Source organism: Crotalus tigris, unplaced genomic scaffold (assembly GCF_016545835.1).
Source record: "Crotalus tigris isolate CLP2741 ecotype Arizona unplaced genomic scaffold, ASM1654583v1 scf7180000019068.10715455, whole genome shotgun sequence".
NCBI classification, from domain to species: Eukaryota; Metazoa; Chordata; class Lepidosauria; order Squamata; family Viperidae; genus Crotalus; species Crotalus tigris.
The window spans coordinates 1,311,569-1,335,694 of NW_024097358.1; the positions used below are offsets into that span (position 1 = coordinate 1,311,569).

The following is a 24,126-nucleotide window of genomic DNA, read 5'->3' on the forward strand; positions in this document are numbered from 1 at the left end:
AATAGAATTAATATTTTCTCCTTCCTTGGACACCTTCTGAACTGCAACAACTGGTTTTAAATCTTATATGCCTGTCACTGGAGACCACGAGGTGGCATACTAGCATCAGAAAAATTTATGCCAAGTGTCTACTTCATAACTAACTGCATACGTAACAAGAAAAACGTTTTACACACCCGGAGATGATAGATGGATAGAAGATAAAATAGATGCAGGCAAATAGATAATCTGGTGAAAAACACAAATTTTGGTGGACACCTAAGAGTCAGTTTTTGCCAAGAAATAAATTATTATGAAAACACCAGCCTTGTGCCATACTCAGCCTAAAATTGATTAAAAATAATAATTGACCTTGCTTAGTCCTATCAATCAACTGGTTTATTTATGTATTATTTATTACCCAAATTTATAGACTCCCGCTTTCATAATATTATATTTCATAAATAAGCACACATGAGAAAAGTCAATACAAAGGGAACTTTTAAAAGGGGAGCCTCACAGATATCCAGGAGGCATATAATACGTGATATTTGATTAACTTATGGAAAGCTAGGGACATGGCTCATTTCCAAAGATTAATTATTCCAGTGGCATCTACCATTTTTTGCCAGCCCTGCTGTTTTCCTCTCCTTGAAATCCCTCAAATTAAGTCATGTTTGGCCTTAAACTTCCATCTCCGAGCTTTGATGAATACATTTAACAACAATCCTTATACAGATAGTCCTTGACTTATGACAACAATTGAGCCCAACATTTCTGTTGTTAAGTGGGACCTTTGTCAAATGAGTTTTGCCCCATTTTACAACCCTCTCTTGCCACAGTTGTTAAGTGAATCACTGCAGTTAGTAACACGGTTTGTTAAATGAATCCGGTTGTCAGAAGTCACAAAGGGGGAATCACGTGAGCTCAGGATACTGCAAGGGTCATCTGAATTTTGATCCCCTAACTATGGGGATGCTTCAACTGTCGTGTGAAAAAATGGTCATTAAGTCACATTTTTCAGTGCCATTGGGACTTTGAAAAGTCACTAAACGAACTGCTGTAAATCGAGAACCTCTGTACAAAGCAAGGAGGAAGTGCTGTTGAAAGTAGCATTTACTTTTCAGTAAACAAGGAGGCGTTTTCCGTTTGCCTCATGCTGGGAGTCTCAACAGCATAATCAAATAGGACAGGGCTGAAACAAAGCAAAGGATGCCAAAGATTTAGAGTCCAAAACATGCTGCATCAATTATTCAACATAGCTCAGATTCTATTAGGCAATTTGCAAGTTCACCGAATGTACTGAACTCCCATTTACTTTTCAGGCTGTTATAAACTAAACATTATGCTAAGCCAGAGGCCATGTTTGCACAACACACTGAGCCTCAGGAAAGAGTCCGTCAGTTCTTTGCAAACATCTTTCTCTGACTATTACAGCCTGACTCACCATTTTTGAGCAGGTGTTTTGCTTCCAGGGCTCCGACAGAGAGTTTAAATGTCATTTTATTGTTTGAGAGGTCAGCTGATGCTTCGGCTAAATTAAACCTCCTTTTAATTCTCTCCACCACAACTCGAAAATCTGTGCTGGCTGGGAAAGTTGCTATATCCATTTTACCAGGAAGAAAGTCCCTGTGAATTTAATGGGCCTACTCTGAACATGGGGGGTCTGGGGTTGCTCTGGTAGAAACCATTATACAGTTCAACTTTCTTTATTCATTAGAGCTGGGCACGAGCATTTACTCATGAGGAAAAGACAGAATCCTTTTAAACTTTACCCCTGTGTTATTTGCTTATTGTGTACTGACATTTCTCTCCTGCTGGCAGGGACTGGAGGACACTGAAAAATTAAACATTTTGAGGACTTTCTATTATAATTGTTACAGTGATGAGTCACAGAGCAAATTAACTTTATAATTGTTTATCTAGTCATTTCCCTACTAGAGTTTGGGACTCTGCAGTCACAGTCAGAGAGAAGGAGAGGGAGAGATTGTTCCCTCAAGCAGAGTCCTGTGTCATGCTTAACTACAATTGTGTTGTTTTGTCTAAATCAGTGGTCTGCGGACCCCTGGAGGCCCCATGCTGTCATCACAGGAGGTCCACAAAGCCTTGAAGAAATGTTATGATTTAAATTTTGAGTTAAGTCTTGGGGGGCCAGGACCATGGCTCATGGCCACAAAAGGTATTTAAAAGCAGGTCTGCAGTGAAGGGAAGGTTGAGAACCACTGGTCTGAACAATTGGGTTCAGTCATGCTAAGACATAAACCACGACTTGTAAACCACAATGGGAGAATTAGAGGACATGCTACATCAACTCAGACAGAGCTCCTGGTGGTTGGTGCAACATGTGAAGAAAATACCAAGCGGTCACAAGAGAAAAGTTCAACTGTCTCCCTTATCTGTTCTTGCCCGTTGCTTCTCCACCACCTTCTCAAGGAAATCTGCCAGCAGGAAAATGATCCGACTAACCAACAGATCCCATCTCACAGTGCAAAACGGGTTTTGAACTCTCCATGATGCTTATTCCCATTCAGCAACTTCCTCTTTTTAATCCTCCCATTTCTCAAATCAGAAAGACCGTGACAGCTAGAGCGAACCTAATGGGATCACTGAAGATGGGCCATGTCTATCCATGGTGAAATTGGTATTAGGAGGGGGGGGAGAGAAATGTCCGAGTACGTTTTCTGGATCACAGCTCATTCCATCTTAGAGACGGTCTTGTTTTTAAAAAAAGGATCTGGGTTGCCTTGTTCATCTCTGCATTTTTAAATGTACGTACAAGTAGATAGAACAGTTGAGGGGTCCTTGGTGCTCTCTGAGCTTGGTTGTTTTCTTGCAGACGTTTCATTACCCAAATTAGATAAAATCATCCACATGATTTATTAGACATACTTCAAACTGTGTTGTGGGACTTTTTTCTACCAAAAGGGTGTGTTGTAGCCTAATAAAAAAAAATTAGTTGCATTTTGCACCCAGGGAATTTTTTACTCATGGGCTACTTACCAATATGTATATTTTGGTCTCTCCCAAAAATATTATAAACGATTACAAGACATAGGACGTTCTACAAAATAAAAGGATAAACTGTACCTTAGTAGCATGAAATAAATACGTAGTAATTGATGGGGACTATAAATATTTTATTCATGTTGTCATTTTGCCAGCTTATCATAAAGCACTACTTCAGTTTTCAATATTCACTCCACCAGTTTGACAGTACATGGGTTCAAGCAGTATGAACACACCAATTAATTTTTCTTTTCCCATTCTACCCCAACCCAAAATTTTGAAAACCCACTTTGTCAGATTGCCAATTAACATTTTACTGCTAATTTCACGTTTCATAGGCTGGAGAGTTTAACTTATTAAAAATGAGAGTCAGAACAGCTAGTACTGTATAAGAAAAAAAAACAACAGTTGTTTACATATGTTTGAATACAAAGAAACAGCTCTGTCAATGCTTACAAAGACAGCCGTTAGAAAGGAGGGCAATGTTTAAGTAATATTTCTTTAAAAAAAGGTTATGTCCCTGTAGAAAATAATTAAAAAATTCTATGAAGGCAATGACTGCATTATAAGTTACTTCTTTTTTTAAAAAAATCTGTAAGACCACATAGTCAAATATATCTTAACACAATTATATAAACACCACATGACAAACTATAATATATATATTATATTATATCATATATATATATTTATGTATAGCGAATACATTCAGATGTGTTGTTCTGTTCACTGTGATTTTGGTAGAATTGGCTGTTTTTTGGTTCTCTCCTTCTCGACGCGCTAAAAAATGAAGCACCTTTTGGGAAGGTTTGGCTCCTGAAATCACTGAGTTATCATTTTTCTTACACACACACACACACACCCTTTTTATTTTTTTAGGAAGATTGTGCTGGCGAGATATGGTAAGAGAAGCAAAGCCAGCTGTCAAAGCTCAGAGATCTATTTGGGGCAGAGAGAGAATATTGTAGCTACGTCTGCAATCGCGAGTCTAGTAAGTTAGCAGTTATTTCTCAGAGATGGCTTCAAATCCAGTTGATCAAAGTTGTAGGCACACGCCTGATCATTGATAGCAGAGTTTGACTGTTGAGATCAGTGCACAGGGAGATGAATGCCTGGGGCTATGTAGGGATCACTGTCCCCTGCCAATTCCAGAAACCCTTCTTTGGTCACTGTCAAGCTAAGACCATCAAAAGACAAGGGAGAATGTGCCTATTTTCCAGCACAACGGTGTGGAAATGAATCGTATCACGTCATGACGTTGCGGTGGCGAGTATGCAAAGCTGAGGCTGGTGTTCTAGGCATTTGTAAACTATTCTAAATGATTTAGGAGGGAGAAGGAAGAAATGACTTTTCCACTTTTTGGGGGGGGGGAAATGCAGAAAGAACGTACATCTGCATTCCTCTTTGACCCAGCGTGACAAGTTGGCTAGCATGAGCGAAGAAGCTGAGACTACTCGCAAGACATGCCCGAGAAGGGTTCCTATTGCCATTGGCCCTTTTATTTACATATTTGCTTTTGGTCAAGATGCAGCCAACAAAGCGATCACGCTGTCTAGGACTTTAGTTGAGGTATGATGTAGGGACCAAACTTGCCGGCGACGGTGAAAGAATCTGAGTTGCAAGCTGAGGTTGAAGCCAGCATTAGATGGAGGTTAGGACCAGGGTGGGAGTGGAAAAGGGAAAAGAAAAAAGGGGAAAAAAAGGAAACTTTGCTGGAAGAAACTGGCACATTAGGAGTTCCAGATGGCAGATATTAAATGCTGGCTTAGCCAGCCAATAAGCATGTCCGACAGCAAAACTGTATAAACGGCTTGCGTTCACATAACCTATTGGATTTCACCATCTCACAGAACACCTCGTCACCTGGGGGAGGTTTGCAAAAAAAAAAAAAAAAAGGAGACAGCACAAAGGGAGGAATTAGATTAGCATTTCCGTTGAACAAACCAGGATTTATAAGAGTAGGGAAAAAAAACCTATTCTGATGGACGAACTAAAAGGAACACAGTATCCCATTATTTTAACGTCTATTTTTCAAAAGACATCTGTGGTCCTCAACTTAAGACCATTATTGACCCCCCCCAAATTTTTGTTGCTAAGCAAGGAAGTTCTCAAGTGAATTTTGCCCCACTTTATGACCTGCTCAGCAAATTATTGCATTTGTTCAGTTGCCGTAGTAACACGGCTGTTAGGTAAATTTGGCATCCCCCTTGACTTCGCTTGTCAGAAGACTGCAAGAAGTGATCACGTAATTCTGGGGACATGCAACCGCCATAAGTACATGCCAGTTGCCAAGTGGGCGGATTTTGATCACCGTGGGGATGTCGTGACGGTCATAAGTGTGAGAAACGGGCGTAAGTCACTTGTTTCAATGCCGTTTGTAACTTTAAATGGTCATTAAATGAATAGTCGTAAGTTGAGTACCCCCTGTACACAAAACCACCCTCCCACCCCTGGCCAAACTTTGTATATATTCTGAGGTTGTTCTAGCTTAAAAAAAAACATGGAATAGGAAGGGTCCCAACCCTTCCCGCCACCTCCAATCTTTCAAAGTTCCACCCAAGTTACCAGCCAACAATCATTTTTAAGATGATAGAAAAAATATCATTAAACATGTGGGGAGCAAACATGTGAACAGGGTTTAGGGTAAATATAACAATGCAAAATTCCTTCTCTCTCTCTCTCTCTCTCTCTCTCTCTCTCTCTCTCTCTCTCTCTCTCTCTCTCTCTCGTCTAATTGTCAGAACACACCTCCAACAGAAAAACGTAAGATGAGGGACTGACATTTCACTGAATAATGTCAAAAGCGGGCATAGTGCAAATGAGTTCCTACTGTTCTCAGAAGGTCTGATGGGATCCCACCACTTAAGAAGTGAGAATATATGATCAAAGGTGCCCTAATGAGTTCAGTTTGGTCTACACGTTCTTGTCACAGTTGTCAGGCTTCCGGAGAGCAACTGGGTTGCCAAGGGTTGAACTACTAGACCTTCTGCGCACGAAGCAGATGCTCTACCTACTGAGCTACGGGTCCCTCCCATAGAATAATTATATTGCAGCATTACAAAAAACGACAAAGCAAGTGCGGCAGGTTGAAACATAATCGCTCTATCCACCCAGCCCAGCAGTGAAGGTGGGGTAGAAAAATAAAATGCAGATTCCTCGTAACTGCTGCAGCATGATTCTAATCACTCAAATTAGGACTACTAGCCACTCAAGTCTGCAAAGAGGGATTGTATTTAAGAATGAGCAATTGACGTTTAATGTCTTGTGTGGCTTTGAATATGCAAATCATTCCCCTCGTCCTTCAGAAGCTTCAGCAGCAGCTCAGGACAGACTGACATCAAAACAAGTTGTGCGGCTAGCTCTACCTGCTTGCTTTCACATCACTAATTCCTCTCCATCCATGCCCCTGACCCCAATTTAATCCCAGTAAGCTTCACTATATATTCCATAAATACCAAACTTCAGCCACAAAAGCAGTTAAAATTGCCTTCCTCTTCGATGCACGCAAGAAAAAGAATGAGGAGCATCTGGTTGAAGAAAAGGATGAGAGTCTGGGGAATGGAGGCATGCAAATCAGTAATGGCCTGGCAATTCTTATAGCCCCAGTTCATTCCCCCCCCTCTTAATCTTCATTTTGATACTAAACCTCTGATTCTGTTCGAACTGCAGCATTCTCCCCCCCCCCCCCGTTGTTCACCACCAAACCCCACGCATTCAAAAGGGAAGGGGCCAACTCATTGTGGAACAATTCAACAATTCAATTTAAGTATTTAAAATAATTTTTTAAAAAATTAGTTTTGTCATTCACATTTCATTTTCTCCCTCATTTGCCATCCTTTCTTTAACGATTCCATTCCACCATTTCTTTTATATTAGTGGTACTCTTGCCTTGTGGAATTGGAATAGAATAGAGCTGGAAGGGACCTTGGAGGTCTTCTAGTCCAGCCCTCTGCTCAAGTTGGCCACAGCGAGTTGGCTGTGCTGAGTTGACCGTGCTGAGTTTTCCGATACCCCTTTCAAAATGTTTCCTCTTATGGCTACTCTTACTCTTACATTCCAATACCTGTAGCCACATGCCCAAGAGACATTGTTTCATTTGCTAAAAATCCATTGCAAATACATACCATTGTGACATCTGTCACTAGCGATGCACGTGCCACTCAGCAGATAAAATCCTTCTTTACATCTGGAACAGTTTCTCCCAGAGCTATCACAACTTAAGCAGTTATCTTCACACCTGACAATAAAAGATAACTATTTGATAACTAGTGAGACATATCATTTTAGTTTAAGGACGGGTGTGAATCACACGTTGCTTTAATTGTGGTTTGTTCAATAAGCCACCCTTGGTTGGGTTATGCAACAAACTAAAGCACAAACCAAAGCTTAATGGTTAGGTTTGTGCATGCTGAGCAACAATAAGCCACATTATACAGTTCAGAGCCATGCTAGTTGATTTTTGCTTAGCATATTGAACCCAATCACTGTGGTTTATTAAAAAAAACCTAGGTTATTCAAATAATACGTTACAGATTCCTAGAAGAACAGTAAACAAAGACTAACTGATCCCCATTTTATAATTCCACCTATTATTCTTCTATACATTACACATATTTTTGACTATTATTTGTATCTCTGTCTTTATCTGGATATAGGCTAGGTTCAATCATTGCAGTAAAATATGATTGTCTTAATTATAGTTTATTGAATGAATAAGTGGCTGAGTTTAAACGAGCAGTCAAAAGAAGTTTAAATCATATTTTGGCTTGGATCATTATAGAAACCCAGTCAGAAATTTCTAAAATTCAAGATACTCTTTCTTCTGATACTGACTTAAGTAAGTTTTCTGATATAACTTTTAAAAAAGAGAATATTCTGAGAAACCTGAATCAGTAATGGTAATTTTAGTTAGAAAAGTGTGTTGGTAATGGAAGGAAGTATCCAGCTGCACACAGTTCGGCACCCTGATCTATAGCAATAGCATTTAGACTTATATACTGTCCCATAGTGCTTTACAGCCTTCTCTAAGCGGTTTACAGGGTCAGCCTCTTGCCCCCAACAATCTGGATCCTCATTTTACCGACCTCGGAAGGATGGAAGGCTGAGTCAACCTTGAGCCAGTCAGGAATCGAACTCCTGACAGTGGGCAGAATTTGCCTGCAATACTGCATTCTAACCACCATGGCTCTACCTATATGCCCCATTAAAAAGTGGAAGCTACTTTAAAGCAAACCAGTTCCTTCTGTCTACACCAGCTTTCCCAACCTGATGATGTCTTACCTGTTGGCCTTGCAGGAGAAACCAGATAGGAATCTCAACAAGGTGCGCCGATTCTATTTTATAGCAAAACTACATTGGCAGAATCTTGCAAGTATGAACGTACCACCACCTCCCCCTGTCTATTTATAGCCTGAGATACTAGGGAAGGTTTCTTGTGAGTCTTTTTCTCCACCCATTAGGCAGCAGTGGGCTCTGCTGTTTCTTATCTCACCATTTCCTTAGCAGCCTCTCTTGGCCTAATCTCCCATGGTCTTTCCCAAGCACCATTACTCTACCAAATGGTTGGGATTCCAGCATCCAAATTTGCAAGCCAGGTGCTGATTAAGCTTCTCAGTTTTTTTTTCTGGGCCCTGAAAATGGGAATTTTTAAGACACAAAACCCCTGAGCTCTGCCCCCTGAGCTTTCTCCTTTGTAGAGGAAAACATTTCATAAAAGATCCCTTAGCAGCCTAGCGCCTCCCTCCACCTGCATCTTTTGTTCGGGGGAGCAGATGTTGCGGGAAGTTAAGGAGGGCCAAAATCAAACTGATGAGCAGGTGGGGAACTGGCCAGAAGGAAAATCAAGATTCCAAATTTGCAGAAGGAGCTCTAAATGGCCTTCTTGTGGAAATATCCAAGAAGTTTAGGGTCTTGTTTTTCTTTTTTCCTCCCTCCGTAAATCTCACAGCATCAGAGCGTCAAGACAGAAGATTTATGTGTGCAGCATGTCAGAGCAGATTGCACAGCAAGGGTTCCAGCTCACTCCCAAACCACTTTTCTAAATGCCTCCACAACAAGCTGCCAAAGCAGATAATTACCTTCGGCAGACTCTAAACGGTAATCTCAGCTGCTCGTCCTGGTAATAACCTTCTCCACATGTCGAGACACACCTCCATTCGTGGAGCTTCTGGGCACACTGAAGACATTCTTCATGGCTTGGCCCTAAGGATCATGGGGGAAAACGTGGTTCTCCAGTCAGGAAAGTTGCAGGTGCAAAGTGAGGGGTGGGTAAGGGGGAGGAATTTTATTTATTTGTTTATTAAGTGTATACGCCACCCGCCTCGCTCTGCAAAGCGATTCTGAGTAGGAGTTGCTAGATTCTTTAGAACAGAGGTCCCCAACCTTTTGGGCACCAGGGACTGGTTCCACGGAGAGAGGTTTTTCCGTGGATTAGAGGGTGCGTGGTTTTGTGTGTTGCCTGCATCCCGTGGATGGGGCTTTGCTTGTTTGTGTGGACCGGTTGCTGGCATGCCACGGCCGGTGCCGGTCCACGGACCGGGGGTTGGGGACCCCTGCTTTAGAACTATGCAGAAATAGAACATAGAATAACAGAGTTGGAAAGGGACCTTAGAGGTCTTCTAGTCCAAATCCCTGCTCGAACAAGAGACTCTGTCTGACCATTTCAGACAAATGGTTGAAGCCTCCAATGGTGGAGCACTCACAGCTTCTGGAGGCAAGCTATTCCACGGGTTGATTGCTCTCACCATTAGGAAATTTCTCCTTAGTTCTAGGTTGCTTTGATATGATTCTCCCATTTGATATGCTTTGATATGACCCTCTGTCCCACTAGTGGCCAAGAAGTATCAATCTGTGAGACATTCATTCTTTAAAAAGAAGGTGCATCCATGAACAGCCTGGGTATTTTTGGTGGGATAACATCAAAATGAAGCATAAGCTACAATCGTTACCATTTTTTCCAAACGGAAAGAAGAAGACTTTTTTTAGTTTCTCATCTGCAGGCAAAGAAACTCTACAAACAGCTTTATTTTGCACCAAAGAATGCAATGAAAAGCTGGTAAGTGCTGTTCTTAGCTGATCTGCAGGACGGGGTCAAGGGTTGGAGTGAGCAAGAAGATGATACCAAGTAGAAAGACCTATGTCACATATATATGACAGGGCCAAGAATAATTTTGGAGAATAGTGTTTGAGTGGGAGGTGAGAAGTTCCCCTTCACACTAGGAAAAAAAACAACCCCAAATTGATTCTCTGAAGGCAGGAGGACTCTGGTTGACAGTATGATCACTCCCCTCTTTAATTATCTGCTGTTCTTTCTCTAACTACAAGATATGAGGGTGCAATGAACAGAAGCTGGTGTTTCAGAAAAAAAAATAATTCCGCTTGAGAATATGGAACCACTTACACATGAAAATGTGGGGACTGGAGGCTAAAACATAAAAGGAACGGTTACTGGAATTGGGTATGTCTACTTTAATGAAGAGAAGGACCAGGGGGGACATGATAGCAGTCTTCCAATATCTCAGGGGCTGCCACAAAGAAGAGGGAATCAAGCTATTCTCCAAAGCACCTGAAGGCGGGACAAGAAGCAATGGGTGGAAACTAACCAAGGAGAGAAGCAACCTAGAACTAAGGAGAAACTTCCTGACAGTTAGAAAAATTAACCAGTGGAACAACCTGCCTCCAGAAGCAGTGAATGCTCCAACACTAGAAGTCTTTAAGAAGAGACTGGATAGCCATTTGTCCGAAATGGGATAGGGTTTCCTGCCTGAGCAGGGGGTTGGACTAGATGACCTCCAAGATCCCTTCCAACTTTACTACTACTACTACTACTACTACTACTACTACTACTACTACTACTACTACTATTATTATTATTACTATATCAGGGACGTGTCAGAATTTGGATTGGATAGGGATTGAATCTTGGGAATTTAGAATTTTTTTTGAAGTTATTTTAGACCGCGGCTAAACTTCGCGGAGAGAGGAGACATCCAGTTCTCAGTAAGCCCAATCTTGCCTGAGGGTTGCATGTATTTGCTGCTAAATTATTGCTTGTGGATTTTGAAAAGAAGGCTCCAGATGTTTGCCACGTAAGATTGACGTTCTGACATTCAACAGCTCTTTTGAACTATATTTCTTACACACACTGAATGCTGCCCATTGAAACTCATGAAAAGGCAAGACTTCTTTCTTTAAAGCAGAAGTACAAACTTTAATACTCTAATATAATAAAAAAAGACAAAGACAAAAACCAATATTTTGTAAACATAATGAAACAGAGCGTATATCAGGAACCACTCTGTCTAATAAAATCCTAAATAAAAGTTCAGTTTCATTGAGGTAATGCTCAGAACAGGTACTTTAAGCACCACAAAATGCTTAAAGAATCCAGATTTTCTTTACAAGTCAGAGGTAATAAAGAATCAATTGTTCCTCCTTGAGGGTTGATAGGACACTAACGGCTTCAAGTTGTTGGATACAAACTAAGTTTAAAAGATATAAGCTGGATTAATACGTGCTAAGCCAAGTAGTTTGTTGAATAAATCACTACTGGCTGAGTCAATACATGGTGCGATGTTTATCAACCATGATTGCAGTTGTTTTCATACCTCAAACAAGTATATGTGATGGGCAAGTGATGCCAGATGTTGTCCTGTGCATTAAATAAATGGCTCTTATTTTTTAATTTTACAATTTTCTCTTTTTCTTGCAGTCTAGTATAAATCCTGGACCAGGTAATGATAACAGAATAACTTTGGAGGTCTTCTAGTCCAGCCCCCTGCTCAAGCAGAAGACCCTATACCATTCCAGACAAGTGGCTGTCCAGTCTTTTCTTAAAAGCCTCCAGTGCACCCACAATTTCTGAAGGAAAACAGTTCCCCTTGTTAATTATTCTCACTGTTAAGAAGTTTCTCCTTAATTACAAGTTGATTCTCTCCTTGATTAGTTTCCATCCGTTGTTTCTTGTCTTGCCTTCTAATGCTTAGGCAAATCACCCCTCTTCCTTGTGACAGCCTCTCAAATCAACTTGAACATTCTGAAATCTTAGCACGATGGATCTGCCACCAAGAAGGATTAGTGAAGGCTACATTTTCACGACACGCTCAGAATGAAACCTTAATTACCAGACTAGATATACCTCACCTGGTTTGAGGGCTTTTAGTGGAAAAAAACCCACCTAATTCCTTCTTATTTCTCCTCTCCCTCACCTGCTAGTTATTGATTTAGATGAAGCGTACCTAGAGACCTAGGTGATTGTTAATCTACCTGTACAAGTCCTGCAGTCCGACTGGCAGCCATCACATTGTAAAGGTTCCTTTTTCAGATACATGCCCTGCTGGCATCCTGAAACGCAGTTGTTGTCCATGAGGCTGTAAAGGAAAGTGTGGAAAACATTGATAGCAAAACAGAAAAAAATGACCTCCATGTTTTTTTGAATGGGCAGATCTTCTACCTGCATACGTCTTTCTTCTCAGCAGTGACGAACCTATCTATCAACGTCAAGTATGTTAAGCCTGAGTTGCCTACTGGAAGTGGAACTGAGTTTGTGAAAAGCTGAAATTGATTTCCATCTCTGCTCTGTTGACTATCTAGGCTCCAGTCCTGCTTAGTCTCCAAGACCAGACAAGGTCAGCCAACTGCTAGCAGCAGCTGAGAAAGTCTCTCACACAGCAGATGGATATTTTGTATTTAGCTATGCCATCCTAAATGGCCATTTGCTGAGAACGCACATAATAGTTTCTTTCAAACCACTAAATTTACACTGATCCCAAAAAGATAATCTACTCCTACAACAAGCAATGCGTATCCTGCCTCCATCCATCAGCCCTCTCTCCCCCCCCCCCATAAGCCACCTCAAACACCGTCCCTCTCATCTAAAGAGAGGGCATAAATATATAGGAGCTGCCTACCAAAGTTCCTCTGCATTAATTTTTACTTACTAAAATGTGTTCTCGAATGCCACTTTATATCGTGCGAAATCGCACTTCCCTTATTTTATAGAAATTCGTTACTCGGTGCTGGGAATTGTCTATAAAAGTTTAAAACCATTTCCAAGTATACACCTAAACTAGACTGTGTTGTTTCTCTGGATCATATATGTGTGTGTAAATGCATTATTATTATTTTGTCATGTTTATGCAGTGTATATTGGAAGTTGTTACCCTTTGAGAGCTGTATGCAATGAAATCACTTTAATGTATGCTGATTAATGTACATTTAAAGTGTACAGTCAAACTACTGTGATGTTTCTGTGTGTCATATATGTGCATGTATGTGAGTATATGCATAATGTTATTTTTTGAGAGCTGAATGCAATGACATCTCATTTTAATGTGTGCTGATTAGTGTACATTTAAAGTGACTATTCTACTCTACTCTACTCTACTCTACTCTACTCTACTCTACTCTACTCTACTCTTCTATTCCATTCCATTCCATTCCATTCCATTCATACACCTGAATGTATCAATGGCTCAATCAGAGTCAGGAAATATAGAGCTAAACCCATTTGTGTCTTCTGATGAAAATTGTCCCCAACCCAAAACCTACAACAAATGTTATCAGCAGTGAGGAAAACAAATCTTCCTCTTTAGAATAATCTGTATACTGCAACTATTTGCAGCTCCCAGATTTCCTTGTAAACGTGAATAGAAATTCTGGGATTTTCATCCAACATTACTAGAGAGAGAGATTAGACAAGACTGACATTTGAAATGATGGGAACACATAAACTGGAAATCACATCACATACCCTTTGTGATATTTACAAGAGATCCAGCAAGGAGGTCAACAATCCATAACAATTTTTGGCATCTCCCTTTCTTTGTTCAATCAGCTGAAACTGAAGTGTCACTGTAGTTTCTAGCAACGGGTTACAGTAACTTCTGAAACCCTTGCATTGTTTCTTTCACCAGCTCCTACTCACCTGAATCCATCTTTGCAGACAGAACATTTGTCCATTTCTCCAAAGCATTTCTTACAGTTTTGATGACATTTCTGGCAACGTCTTTGACCTTTTCAGGGTAGAGAGAAGAGGCCAAAGTGAAAAGAAATTCCAGAAATTAGGAACGCATAATTGCAGATGTCACATTTTATGACTTACACAGAATTTAATGGCAAGTTAAACCATCTGGCACTGAACAATAAGGGTACTTTTTAAAAAAAATAAAAAAATTAGGCTGGATGACAGAAATAACTAACTAGTCATTTCAACTTAAAATATATCACTTCCTAGACCTTTTCATTTGGGAGAAATTCTCAACTTTGGCAAGCCTATCTTAAATGCTCAAAACCCAAGTCAATTAATTTAAAATGCTGGTTTTAAAGCCATTGATGCTTTTCAGATTTTATTGCAAAGTTTCAGAAACATTCCTCATCCCATCTCAGACTGGCAGGAGATTAAATCAATGTCTTGATTAATAAGCAATACTTTCTATCTCAGCGGTTCTCAACCTATGGGTCGCGACCCCATTTGGGGTCGATCGACCATTTTTCGGGGGTCTCCAAAGGCGGCGATCTGCCATTTTTCCCCCTCAGGGGGCGCCGCCGCACATGCGCGCCGCGCACGGGGGCGGCCCCACGCACGCGTGCCATGCATGGGGGCGGTGCCACGCATGTGCGCCGCGCATGGGGGCAGTGCCGCACACTGTGCCGCGCATGCGCAGAACATTTGTGTGACAGGGGTCGCCGTCACACAAACGTTGAGAACCACTGTTCTATCTGAATCCAGCACATTGCTGCACAGCATACAAGGACATGGATGGTGGATATGTAACTTTTTAAAGGAGCTGCATTTTTTCTCAAAATATATTTTTAAAAGCTGCATATAGATATTATATATTGACATCCCTGAAAGCCAACTTTTTGGCGTCAAATTCATAGTACTATTCAATCCCATTGATTAAATTAGTCTAGTTGCATCATTTGGAATTCTTCATTTGCAGTTAGAAATAGCATTTATTTAAATGCTGGATTCAGTAATCCTGCAGCATGTCAAACAATCAACCCTAGTTCTCCTTGATCAGTCCCCAAATCTCCTATTTTAATCAGTGAGGAACAATTGTGGGAGGGAAAACTGCCCAGGTTAACCCAACATGCTAGCTAAAACACACTTCTGCAACAATATGTGCATTTCTCGAAACGTTGTCAAAGTACTTCACTTGTCCAAATTGTGCACATTAGGGAAAATTGCTTGCAAAAGCACTAAAATAAATAGAATCTGCCCTTTGTGCTGGCAGAAAAAAAAACAAAAAACAAAAAAGAAACTGACGCAGACCTGAAGCAGAATTAGTTTCAGGTGGGAAAAGGGAAACATGTCAGAAAACCTCAAAAAAGAAGCACCTTTTCCAGCTATGTATTAAAAGGCATCAGCTGAAAAAATAAGGGACAGCTCCATTTATCAAATGCATGTACTAGCCAGACGGATGTAAGATGTACATTGAGATGAGTGAGGGCAGGTGGTATGAAGGAGAGGAAGACAGGTAGATAATGCAGATACTTATTTAGATCCCCCCTTTATTATTTTTATACATAATTCAAAGTGGTGGCGATACTTACTACTTCTTCCTCCTCTTATATTCCCTCCACCAAGAACCCTGTGAGGTGAGTTGGGCTGAGAGGGAGGGACTGGTCCATCCAGTTTTCGTGCATAAGGCGGGACTAGAGCTCACAAGTCATCTGGTAATTGGCTCAAGCCAGCTTTCACACCTAAGGCGGGACTAGAACTCACCATCTCCTGGTGATTGGCCCAAAGTCATCCAACTGGCTTTAATGCCTAAGGCAGGACTAGAACTCAAAGTTTCTAGCTTGTGCTTTAACCACTAGACCAAACTGACCCTCAGTGTAGGTTACATATGCATAGTCTACCTGTCTTGCCCTCTGCCTGTCTATCTTTCCGTTTATCCATCCATCTATTCATCCATCCATCTACCCTATCCATCCATTCATCTACCCTATCCATCCATCCATCCATCCATCCATTCATCCATCCATCCATCTACCCTATCCATCCATCCATCTATCCATCCATCCATCCATCCATCCATCCATCCATCCATCTACTATATCCATCCATCCATCTTTCCATCCATCCATCCATCCATCCATCCATCCATCCATCCATCCATCCATCTTTCCATCCATCCATCCATCTACCCTATCCATCCATTCATCTACCCTATCCATCCATCCATCCATCCATCCATCCATCCATCCATCCATCCATCTACCCTATCCATCCATCCATCTATCCATCCATCCATCTTTCCATCCATCCATCCATCTACCCTATCCATCCATCCATCCATCCATCCATCCATTCATCCATCCATCTACCCTATCCATCCATCCATCCGTCCATCCCCCATCTCAACCCCAGTGTAAATCCTACATCAATCTAGCTACTCCATAAATCCAGTGAGATGAAATGTAGCACATTAAAGCTTATGCCTTTTTTGAAAAAAATGTTACAGATAGTCCTCGGTTTACAACCACAACTGAGCCCAAAATTTAGGTTGCAATGTGACAGAATTTGTTATGTGAATTTTGGCCTCCTTTATGACCTTTCTTGCCAAAGTGGTTAAGTGAATCGCTGCAGTTGATAAGTTAGTAACATGGTTGTTAAGTGAATCTGGCTTCCCCCATTGACTTTGCTTATCAGAAGGTTGCAAAAGAGGATCACCTGAACCCAGGACACTGCAGCCATCATAACTATGAACCAGTTACCATCTGAATTTTGATCACGTGATCATGGGGATGCTGCAAAAGTCGTAACTGTGAAAAATGATCATAAGTCACTTTTTTCAGTGATGATGTAACTGAATGGTCACTAAATGGACTGTTTTACATCGAGGATTACCTGTACCTGGAAAAGATATACCAGACTCCTATTTTTTGTCACCATAGACCAGTGTTTCTCAACCTTGACAATTTTAAGACATGTGGACTTCAACTCCCAGAATTCCACAGCCAGCATTGCTGGCTGTGGAATTCTGGGAGTTGAAGTCCACATGTCTTAAAATTGTCAAGGTTGAGAAACACTGCCATAGACTGACATGTTTCCCTCCTACAAAAGCAAAATTCATTGATTTTTCCCTCCCTAAACAGGACAACAGTCAATTAGTGGAACTACAGATTGAGTGCAAGCATTAAAGGTTTTAGAAGCTATTTCAGTTTCAAGGAAGGATGAAAACAAAACCGGTTCTTAAAGCCAAAGTTGCTACAAAGACTTCAAGCTTCTGTTTAATGTGCTAGAAAGTCTTATGCTCTTCCTTCAATTTTATGAGAGCTTCGGGGGTAGCTTTGGCAATCTGAAAAATGTGAAATCAATTAAAAGACAAAATATTTGATTTAAAACTATTACGGCTCTTAGTTAATGTGTTTTTATATTGCTGCTAATGATTGTAACTCTAGAATTGTTTTGCAAGAGATCAACTAAAGTACACTAAGATGAATGCCATTAAAAATACATTAAAATAATTGGGACGGTGGGAGGGAGGGACAAAGGCAGGAAGGAAGGAAGGAAGGAAGGAAGGAAGGAAGGAAGGAAGGAAGGAAGGAAGGAAGGAAGGAAGGAAGGAAGGAAGGAAGAAAAACAGAGAGTGCAGGACTCATTCATGCCATCTTCATGAGAAGACACCTAAAAATATTATAACAGGAGAGAAACCATTGTAAATTGTACTGTAGATGTCGCCTCAGGGAAGGAAAAAAAAACATTTCCACCCCCCTTTCTTACCGTCATCAGAGTAAAATCCAGCTGGACACAGCATCACACAAGTGTTTGTCTCTTGGTGGTGATAATAACCACGCTTGCAGGCTGTGCATGAGTTCTGGCTTCTGGCCAAACATGCTTCACAGCCCCTGTGACATCTGCGGCACTTGCGTTGCAGACTGTCCCCAAAGTAGCCAGGAGGGCAGGAGTTCACACACTTCCTGGAAAAAGTCCACAAATGTTCCAGGTTAGACCAAAAGATGACCCAGGATGGCAAGAGCTGTCAAACAAAGAAGAGCAGCAAAGTAGCTCTCATAGATTCTTTCTGTGATGTCTTCCATCGTAAACATTAACGCCCTTTCTTGAATGGATCTTGGACCAATGATCCCAAGAATGGATGTTGGACCAAAGATCACAAGAATGGATGTTGGACCAAAGATCACAAGAATGGATGTTGGACCAAAGATCAACCTGATGTCCTCCAGATGTTATTGGATTAGCTCCATGTTTGGCTTCATGGGCTGAAAATTATGGGAGTTATGGTTTGACCTGTCTGCTGGACATCAAGTTGGGGAAATCTGCCTTGGAAAGATGGAGTTAGAAAGGAGAAGCCGGAGAATTTAGTGTAGTTTTTTTCTATCAATCTGATTCCTTCTCAGGCTAGCCCCACAGTCAGAGAGGAGGAGGAAGGTACTGGTGTTAAAAAAAAAAAAAAAAGATAAGGAATTGTGTGGTGGACGTGTTAACTATCAAAAATCTGGAATGAATAGCCACAATGTACCTGGAGGACTGGTTGGGAATGGGTGACATACAGCATGTTGCTAGTGTTTAGAAATTTAGCATGTGGAACTGATTGTGCAAAATACATTGAACCCGCCCTGTGCCTACCCCTCACCAGCGACCCCATCTTTTTCTGGCGTTTCTGCTGATTACCTGCCAGTTTTAACACTTCCAAGACTGTAGTGGAAACAGTTCAGGCACTGATCAGCATTGGGACCATCGCATCCTTGGTCGCCACATTCCCTATGACACAGACCTTAGGGAGACAGACAGATCTGTTGAAAGAAGAGATATAAAACTCTTCCTACTTCAACCTACGCAATGGCATCCAGCACCACATATCTGGAAAACCATGCCACGGTCTTGATGCCATCTCCCCACAAAACATCTGTGGCCTGAGTCATTTGCTTTACCCTGCCTAATGACAGGACAGCTGGTCTATATGCTAATGCCCATAAAGGAGAATATTTGTAGCTCAGGGTTCAAATGTGGGGTCCTTGGTGCTCTCGGAGCTTGGTTGTTTTCTTCCAGACATTTCATGACCAAACTAGGGGACATCATCAGTGCTAGAAGGGAGTGGGGTTTGCCCTGATGATGTTACCTAGTGAAACATCTGCAAGAAAACAATCATGCTCAGAGACCACCAAGGACCCCCTTTATATACTAATGCTTTATCATAGCTATAGCCTTTGGCTAACTAAATTGACAAGCTGCACAGCTCCAGCTAAGTTCTTTATTGACTTGGGTCTTGCAAAATAACATCAATAAGAAACCACAAAATTATGTGAACCCCTGTTAGGGTTTGGTCAATCCCCTATATGCTAATAGTATGACTGTATGGTAACTATGAGGTTCTGTGTGCAACTTGTCTGACTCCGAATGTGGAAAACTTTTCTTATGAGCCGACAGTGTTGATAATTCAGGATTAATGAATAAGGGTTTTCTGGTTATGGGACCTGAATCTACTGTATTCCTGCCCTTTTAAAAATCTGTTGCAGCTTTAGCTCCATTTCTTTTGCATCTCAAAGCTATTCTTCTCCTGCATTCTCCCCACTCACCTGCTGTTCTAGATGGAAGAAAGATCCATATCAATCTTCCTGCATGGAAGTTAAGAGTGAGCACTTATCTATGCATGAAATGGGGCAAGCAGGAATCTCATCTTGGGTAAACAATAAAATGTATCTGAGCTGATCCAAGGATAAAAGTGGCTTACTCTGTTTGATGCTTGGCATCCTCATTGCCATTGGCACTATCAACTGTGGATAAACCTGTGTCTTAGCTTTGTAAAGAATCTATTTATCTAAATATATCTACAGCAAAGACCCAAAGAAGGATTTTTTTTTTTTTGCAGTAATAAGATAGCTCAGTTAAATTTTATTGCTTGCCTTCCCACTGATTATCCATCTCATCAGTGTTTAAGGATGGATGAGGGATCTTCAGAATGAGCTAGTCAAGATCTGGCCTGGTAGGGCTTGTAGGATATCAGTAGGAAATACTAAAAGATATACTAGACTGGGAATAATTTTTTAAAAATCCCAGAAAAAATTGATAGAACAACTTCTCTGTTATTGCTAAAAAAAATGATTTGGTTGTATCTATGAGGTTCTGCAGACAGAATGGGACAATTGCTGTGACCAACTTGCCTGGCCAATGTGCCATGGTCAAGTTACCATGGGACAACTCAACAATTCAATTCAATTATTTAAAATAATTTAAAAAATATTTTAATTCTTGTCATTCACCTGTCATTTTGGCATCCTTTCTTTAATGATTCTATTTCACCATTTGTTGATATTGGTGCAACTCTTGTCTTGCGTTGAGTTGGCCATGGTGAGATGGCTGCGGCACATTGGCCGTGGTGAGTTGTTCTAGACCAGGGGTCTGCAATCTTGACAACTTTAAGACTTGTGGACTGAGGAATTCTGAGAGCTGAAGTCCAGAAGTCTTAAAGTTGTCAAGGTTGCAGACCCCTGTCCTAGACCCTCTGCAGACTTGAGCTAAACCTGAAGAATTAGCTTTTGAGAATCTTCTTAGCAAGTTGATGCTCTAGGCCAGAGGCCCCCAACCTTTGGGGCACCAGGGACGGGTTGCATGGAGAGAGGTTTTTCCATGGATCGGAGGGTGCGTGGTTTTGTGTTCTGCCTGCATCCCACGGATAGGGCTTTGCTTGTTTGTGCAGACTGGTTGCTGGCATGTTGCAGCCCGGTACTGGTCCACGGACCAGAGGTTGGGGACTCCTGGTCTAGGCCTAGGGCTACTTCCATACCCTTCATGGCTGCCTCAGACAATTTTAGTGTGTTCTTTTCCACAGGAGAAGAGCTCAATTTGCAATAGTGGTGAATATCTGTAGCTCAGGTGTAGGATGAGAGTGAAAGTTTGTTCTCCAAGCTTGGTGGTTTCACAAGACCTACTGACTACACAAAGCCCTTATAAACAGAAGAACATTGACCCTGACATCTCCTAAACTCCACTGGAGATGTTACCTAGCCTGGTAATGAAACGTTCGGAAACCAACCCACAAGCTCAAAGAACGAGCCTTCACCCTCAAGTGCTCAATTCTGTAGGGACACCTTTGCATTAGGAAGGTCAGGAGACACTTGGACAGGCCAACTGTTCCATTGGAAAACCAAGGATCTGTCTCTGATCATCATTATGTATAGGGGTTAACAAGAAGACTATCTTTCCTGGAACACACTGCCTCCAAGTTTCTCCTTGGAACAACATGAAAAATGCCATTGCATTTTGAGTTATTTTTTTTCTCCCTCTCTTTTTGTAGGATTGGGATACTGTCAACACATTAGCAGGCTTGTGCGTTTAGTGCTAGATTGATCACAACTCACACAGAGACAGTGGCTAATTTTCAGGAGACCCTTAATTACTTTGGCCCTGTCATGTGGTTCTATCATATAATGACATTTTACATCAGATACAATGCTATTTCCCAACAGTTGTGGCTTGATCATTTTCTTTGCCAGGAGGAAAAAAGAAATAGTGTACTTTGTATAAAAATGAAGGACAATTTGTTTGTTTGTTTTTCTTTTTTAGCTGCTGTCTCCACTCTTCTGAACAAGGCAGCCACCAGGAGACACAAGAAGGACTGTGGTGCTGTGCAGCTCCATCCTCTGACTCTGACTATCGGAAATCAACTTCAGATGTTCCCGTAATTCAAAAAGTCCTTCCCATTCTTTTCCAAGCCTAACAGTGCAGGCCCCCCACAATGCTAGAACCTTTCTACTTCCCTGTTGTTTAAATTAAAACAAGATTCTTGGAAATCTGAAAGGGATCTCATTTTATCCAAATTTGTATTTGTGGGAAGAAAGGGAATGCCCTGGTGCTGGTTTTAATTATTTTGTAAGAGAGACAACTTCTTGGAAATTCATAGAAGAGACTTTCCAAGCTTAGCTTTGTGGCTGATTGCTCAATCATGAAATAAACATGCTCGGCGCTCCTAGACTGCCTGTTCTAGTTTTTCAAAGGAAAGAAACAATGGATAGCTCCTTGTGCACAAGAAGCACAGCTAGAAAGAAGAAATAAACGGTTGGGGGCATTTTACCTGTATATTCGTCTTCTTCCTCCGGTATCTCCATCTGATTTTGGAAGAAAGCAACTTTTGAAGGCTCCATTTCCAAAGATGGCGGGTCCAGCATTGTTGACCTAAAGTGCTGGGTACTGACATTAGAGGAAGGATGCTCAGCCGTTCCATATAGAATGAGGCTCCATTCTTTCAACTTTCCTAGGAAAGATTAAAAGTTAATATTGTTTTCCTCCACGAGCGGTAATTTTGGTTGAGACATCCTCTCTGTCAGTGAATGAATAACCCATTAAAAGAGATGCAAAATGGTATAGGATCAGAATGACAAAACAACAGAGTTGGAAAGGACCTTGAAGGTCTTCTAATCCAACTCCCTGCTCAAACAGGAGACCCTACACCGTTCCAGACTAGTGGCTGTCCAGTCTATTTTTGAAAACCTCCAGTGTTGGAGCACCCACAACTTCTGGAGGCAAGTCGTTCCACTGCTTAATTGTTCTCGCTGTCAGGAAATTTCTCCTTAATTCCGGTTCTCTCCTTGATAAGTTTCCATCCGTTACTTGTTCTACTTTACTATTTCCCCATGACAGCCTTTTAATGCAAAGGAGTTATGTATGCATAAGCATCAGTCAACAAGTTGCCCGATATTTATTAGTCCATCTTTAGAGCTTTCCTGGAACCCTGGAGATTCTTCAATACATGTAGTCCTGGCCTTACTTATTTTAGTGACTGTTTGAAATTATAACCGCCCTGGGAAAAAAGTGATTTGCAACCAATGTACACACTTATTCTGTACTTCAGAAAAAGGGCTGTTTGAAGAGCAGTTCTCTTCAGCAATTATACATGGACAGATAGTTAGGAAATCTGTGCCACCAGCAGCTGTTGAAGCGATCACTGTATGGAAAGAAGGCAAGTCAGTTGGGAGGTGACAAGTGGAGGCATCTCCATCACCACCATACAAATGCATGGGTCCTTACAAGTGAGCTGCTTACATCAGAGCTGTGGTACTTGGGATTCTGGGAGATATAATCCTATGGACTCTGAAAAGTATCAGATTGGGAAAGACTATGCTACAGGGGAATGAGAAATATATGCTCTTCAAAAGCCTTCAGGGCTCTATCCAGCTTTTCCACTTGTTTTGGTTTGCCCCCTTCTTCAATCTACTTCACTTTGTTTGCTTATACTTCTAGCTACCTGAGTGAACCACCGGCAAAGTTATGATTGTTCTGGATTTCAACTCCTTTGGTGCCACTGCAAAGCCCTGGCATAGTTTGCATGAAGCTAAGGGCAATTACACCTTTTAATTTCCACTGCCAAGATCTGGAAGACCAGAAACAATTAAAAAAAAATCCTACATTTCAACATAGCTTTTTTTGCATCTGCCTGTCAGCACAAATTAGTTTGATGCTTTCTAATGGGATTTGTATTGGAGATATCTGTTGCTTTTTAGTCTTTTGTAAAGATTGGGGGGGGTGAGGTGGGGGATGCTTCTGAACATAATTTATAGTTCTGTTAGGGAAAGAGAGCAGAAACCAGGCAGAAAGAAGACTCCATGGAGCAGTGAGGCCTTCTTCTCAAACACCAATTCATCACCAGTCATTACTGTCACTCTCAGAAAGACTGCAAGCTATAATAAAGGACAGTGACATAGAGCAGACATTTGCTTTGATAAATACAAAGTCTGTCCAGTACACAAATGCCTTTTTGAAATGTGCCAGAAAAGAAATTTCTTTTCTTTATTGAGTTCCAATACGTCAACAAATTTGAGGAGAGGAGAGGAAAGGTTTTTAGGGTGACAGTCTTGTCACGATTGCCAATGAATCTTGCAAAACCAGAGGACGTTTTTACAAGCATTCCTTCTTGTCTCTTGATAATTGCTCCTTCTGGACACTAACCTAGACAGGTATAATAGCCAAGAACCTGTTGAACATGATGAGGAAAACAATAAAGACTTCCTCTATGTCTGCCTCTAGGGCAGATATGTCAAACTCGCGATGTCACGTGACGTCACGCAACGTATCAGAACTTTTTCGCCATTGCCGGCAATGGGGTGGGTATGGTTTCCTGATGATGTGTCCAGCCTGCGGCAGTTTGACACCCCTGCTCTAGGGAGTAGTGCTCATCT

The 24,126-nt window shown here is 41.3% G+C and overlaps 1 protein-coding gene across 2 annotated transcripts in view; it reads right to left on the minus strand.

The window, feature by feature from the left end:
• Positions 1 to 3,095: 3,095 nt before the first annotated feature.
• The window catches only part of PCSK6 (proprotein convertase subtilisin/kexin type 6), a 77,990-nt gene continuing 56,959 nt past the window's right edge, over positions 3,096 to 24,126 (minus strand). The window contains exons 14-21 of one of the 2 annotated variants that reach the window (XM_039359178.1): positions 22,026 to 22,205; positions 18,626 to 18,728; positions 17,717 to 17,913; positions 13,910 to 13,997; positions 12,250 to 12,353; positions 9,063 to 9,186; positions 7,110 to 7,222; positions 3,096 to 4,848 (exon numbers count right to left, since the gene is read on the minus strand). In XM_039359178.1, the coding sequence (XP_039215112.1) occupies positions 4,751 to 4,848; positions 7,110 to 7,222; positions 9,063 to 9,186; positions 12,250 to 12,353; positions 13,910 to 13,997; positions 17,717 to 17,913; positions 18,626 to 18,728; positions 22,026 to 22,205 (1,007 nt within the window). In that variant the 3' untranslated portion in view covers positions 3,096 to 4,750. Of the gene's footprint in view, positions 4,849 to 7,109; positions 7,223 to 9,062; positions 9,187 to 12,249; positions 12,354 to 13,909; positions 13,998 to 17,716; positions 17,914 to 18,625; positions 18,748 to 22,025; positions 22,206 to 24,126 lie in introns of those variants that run through there. The other variant, XR_005558623.1, reaches the window with a different exon arrangement.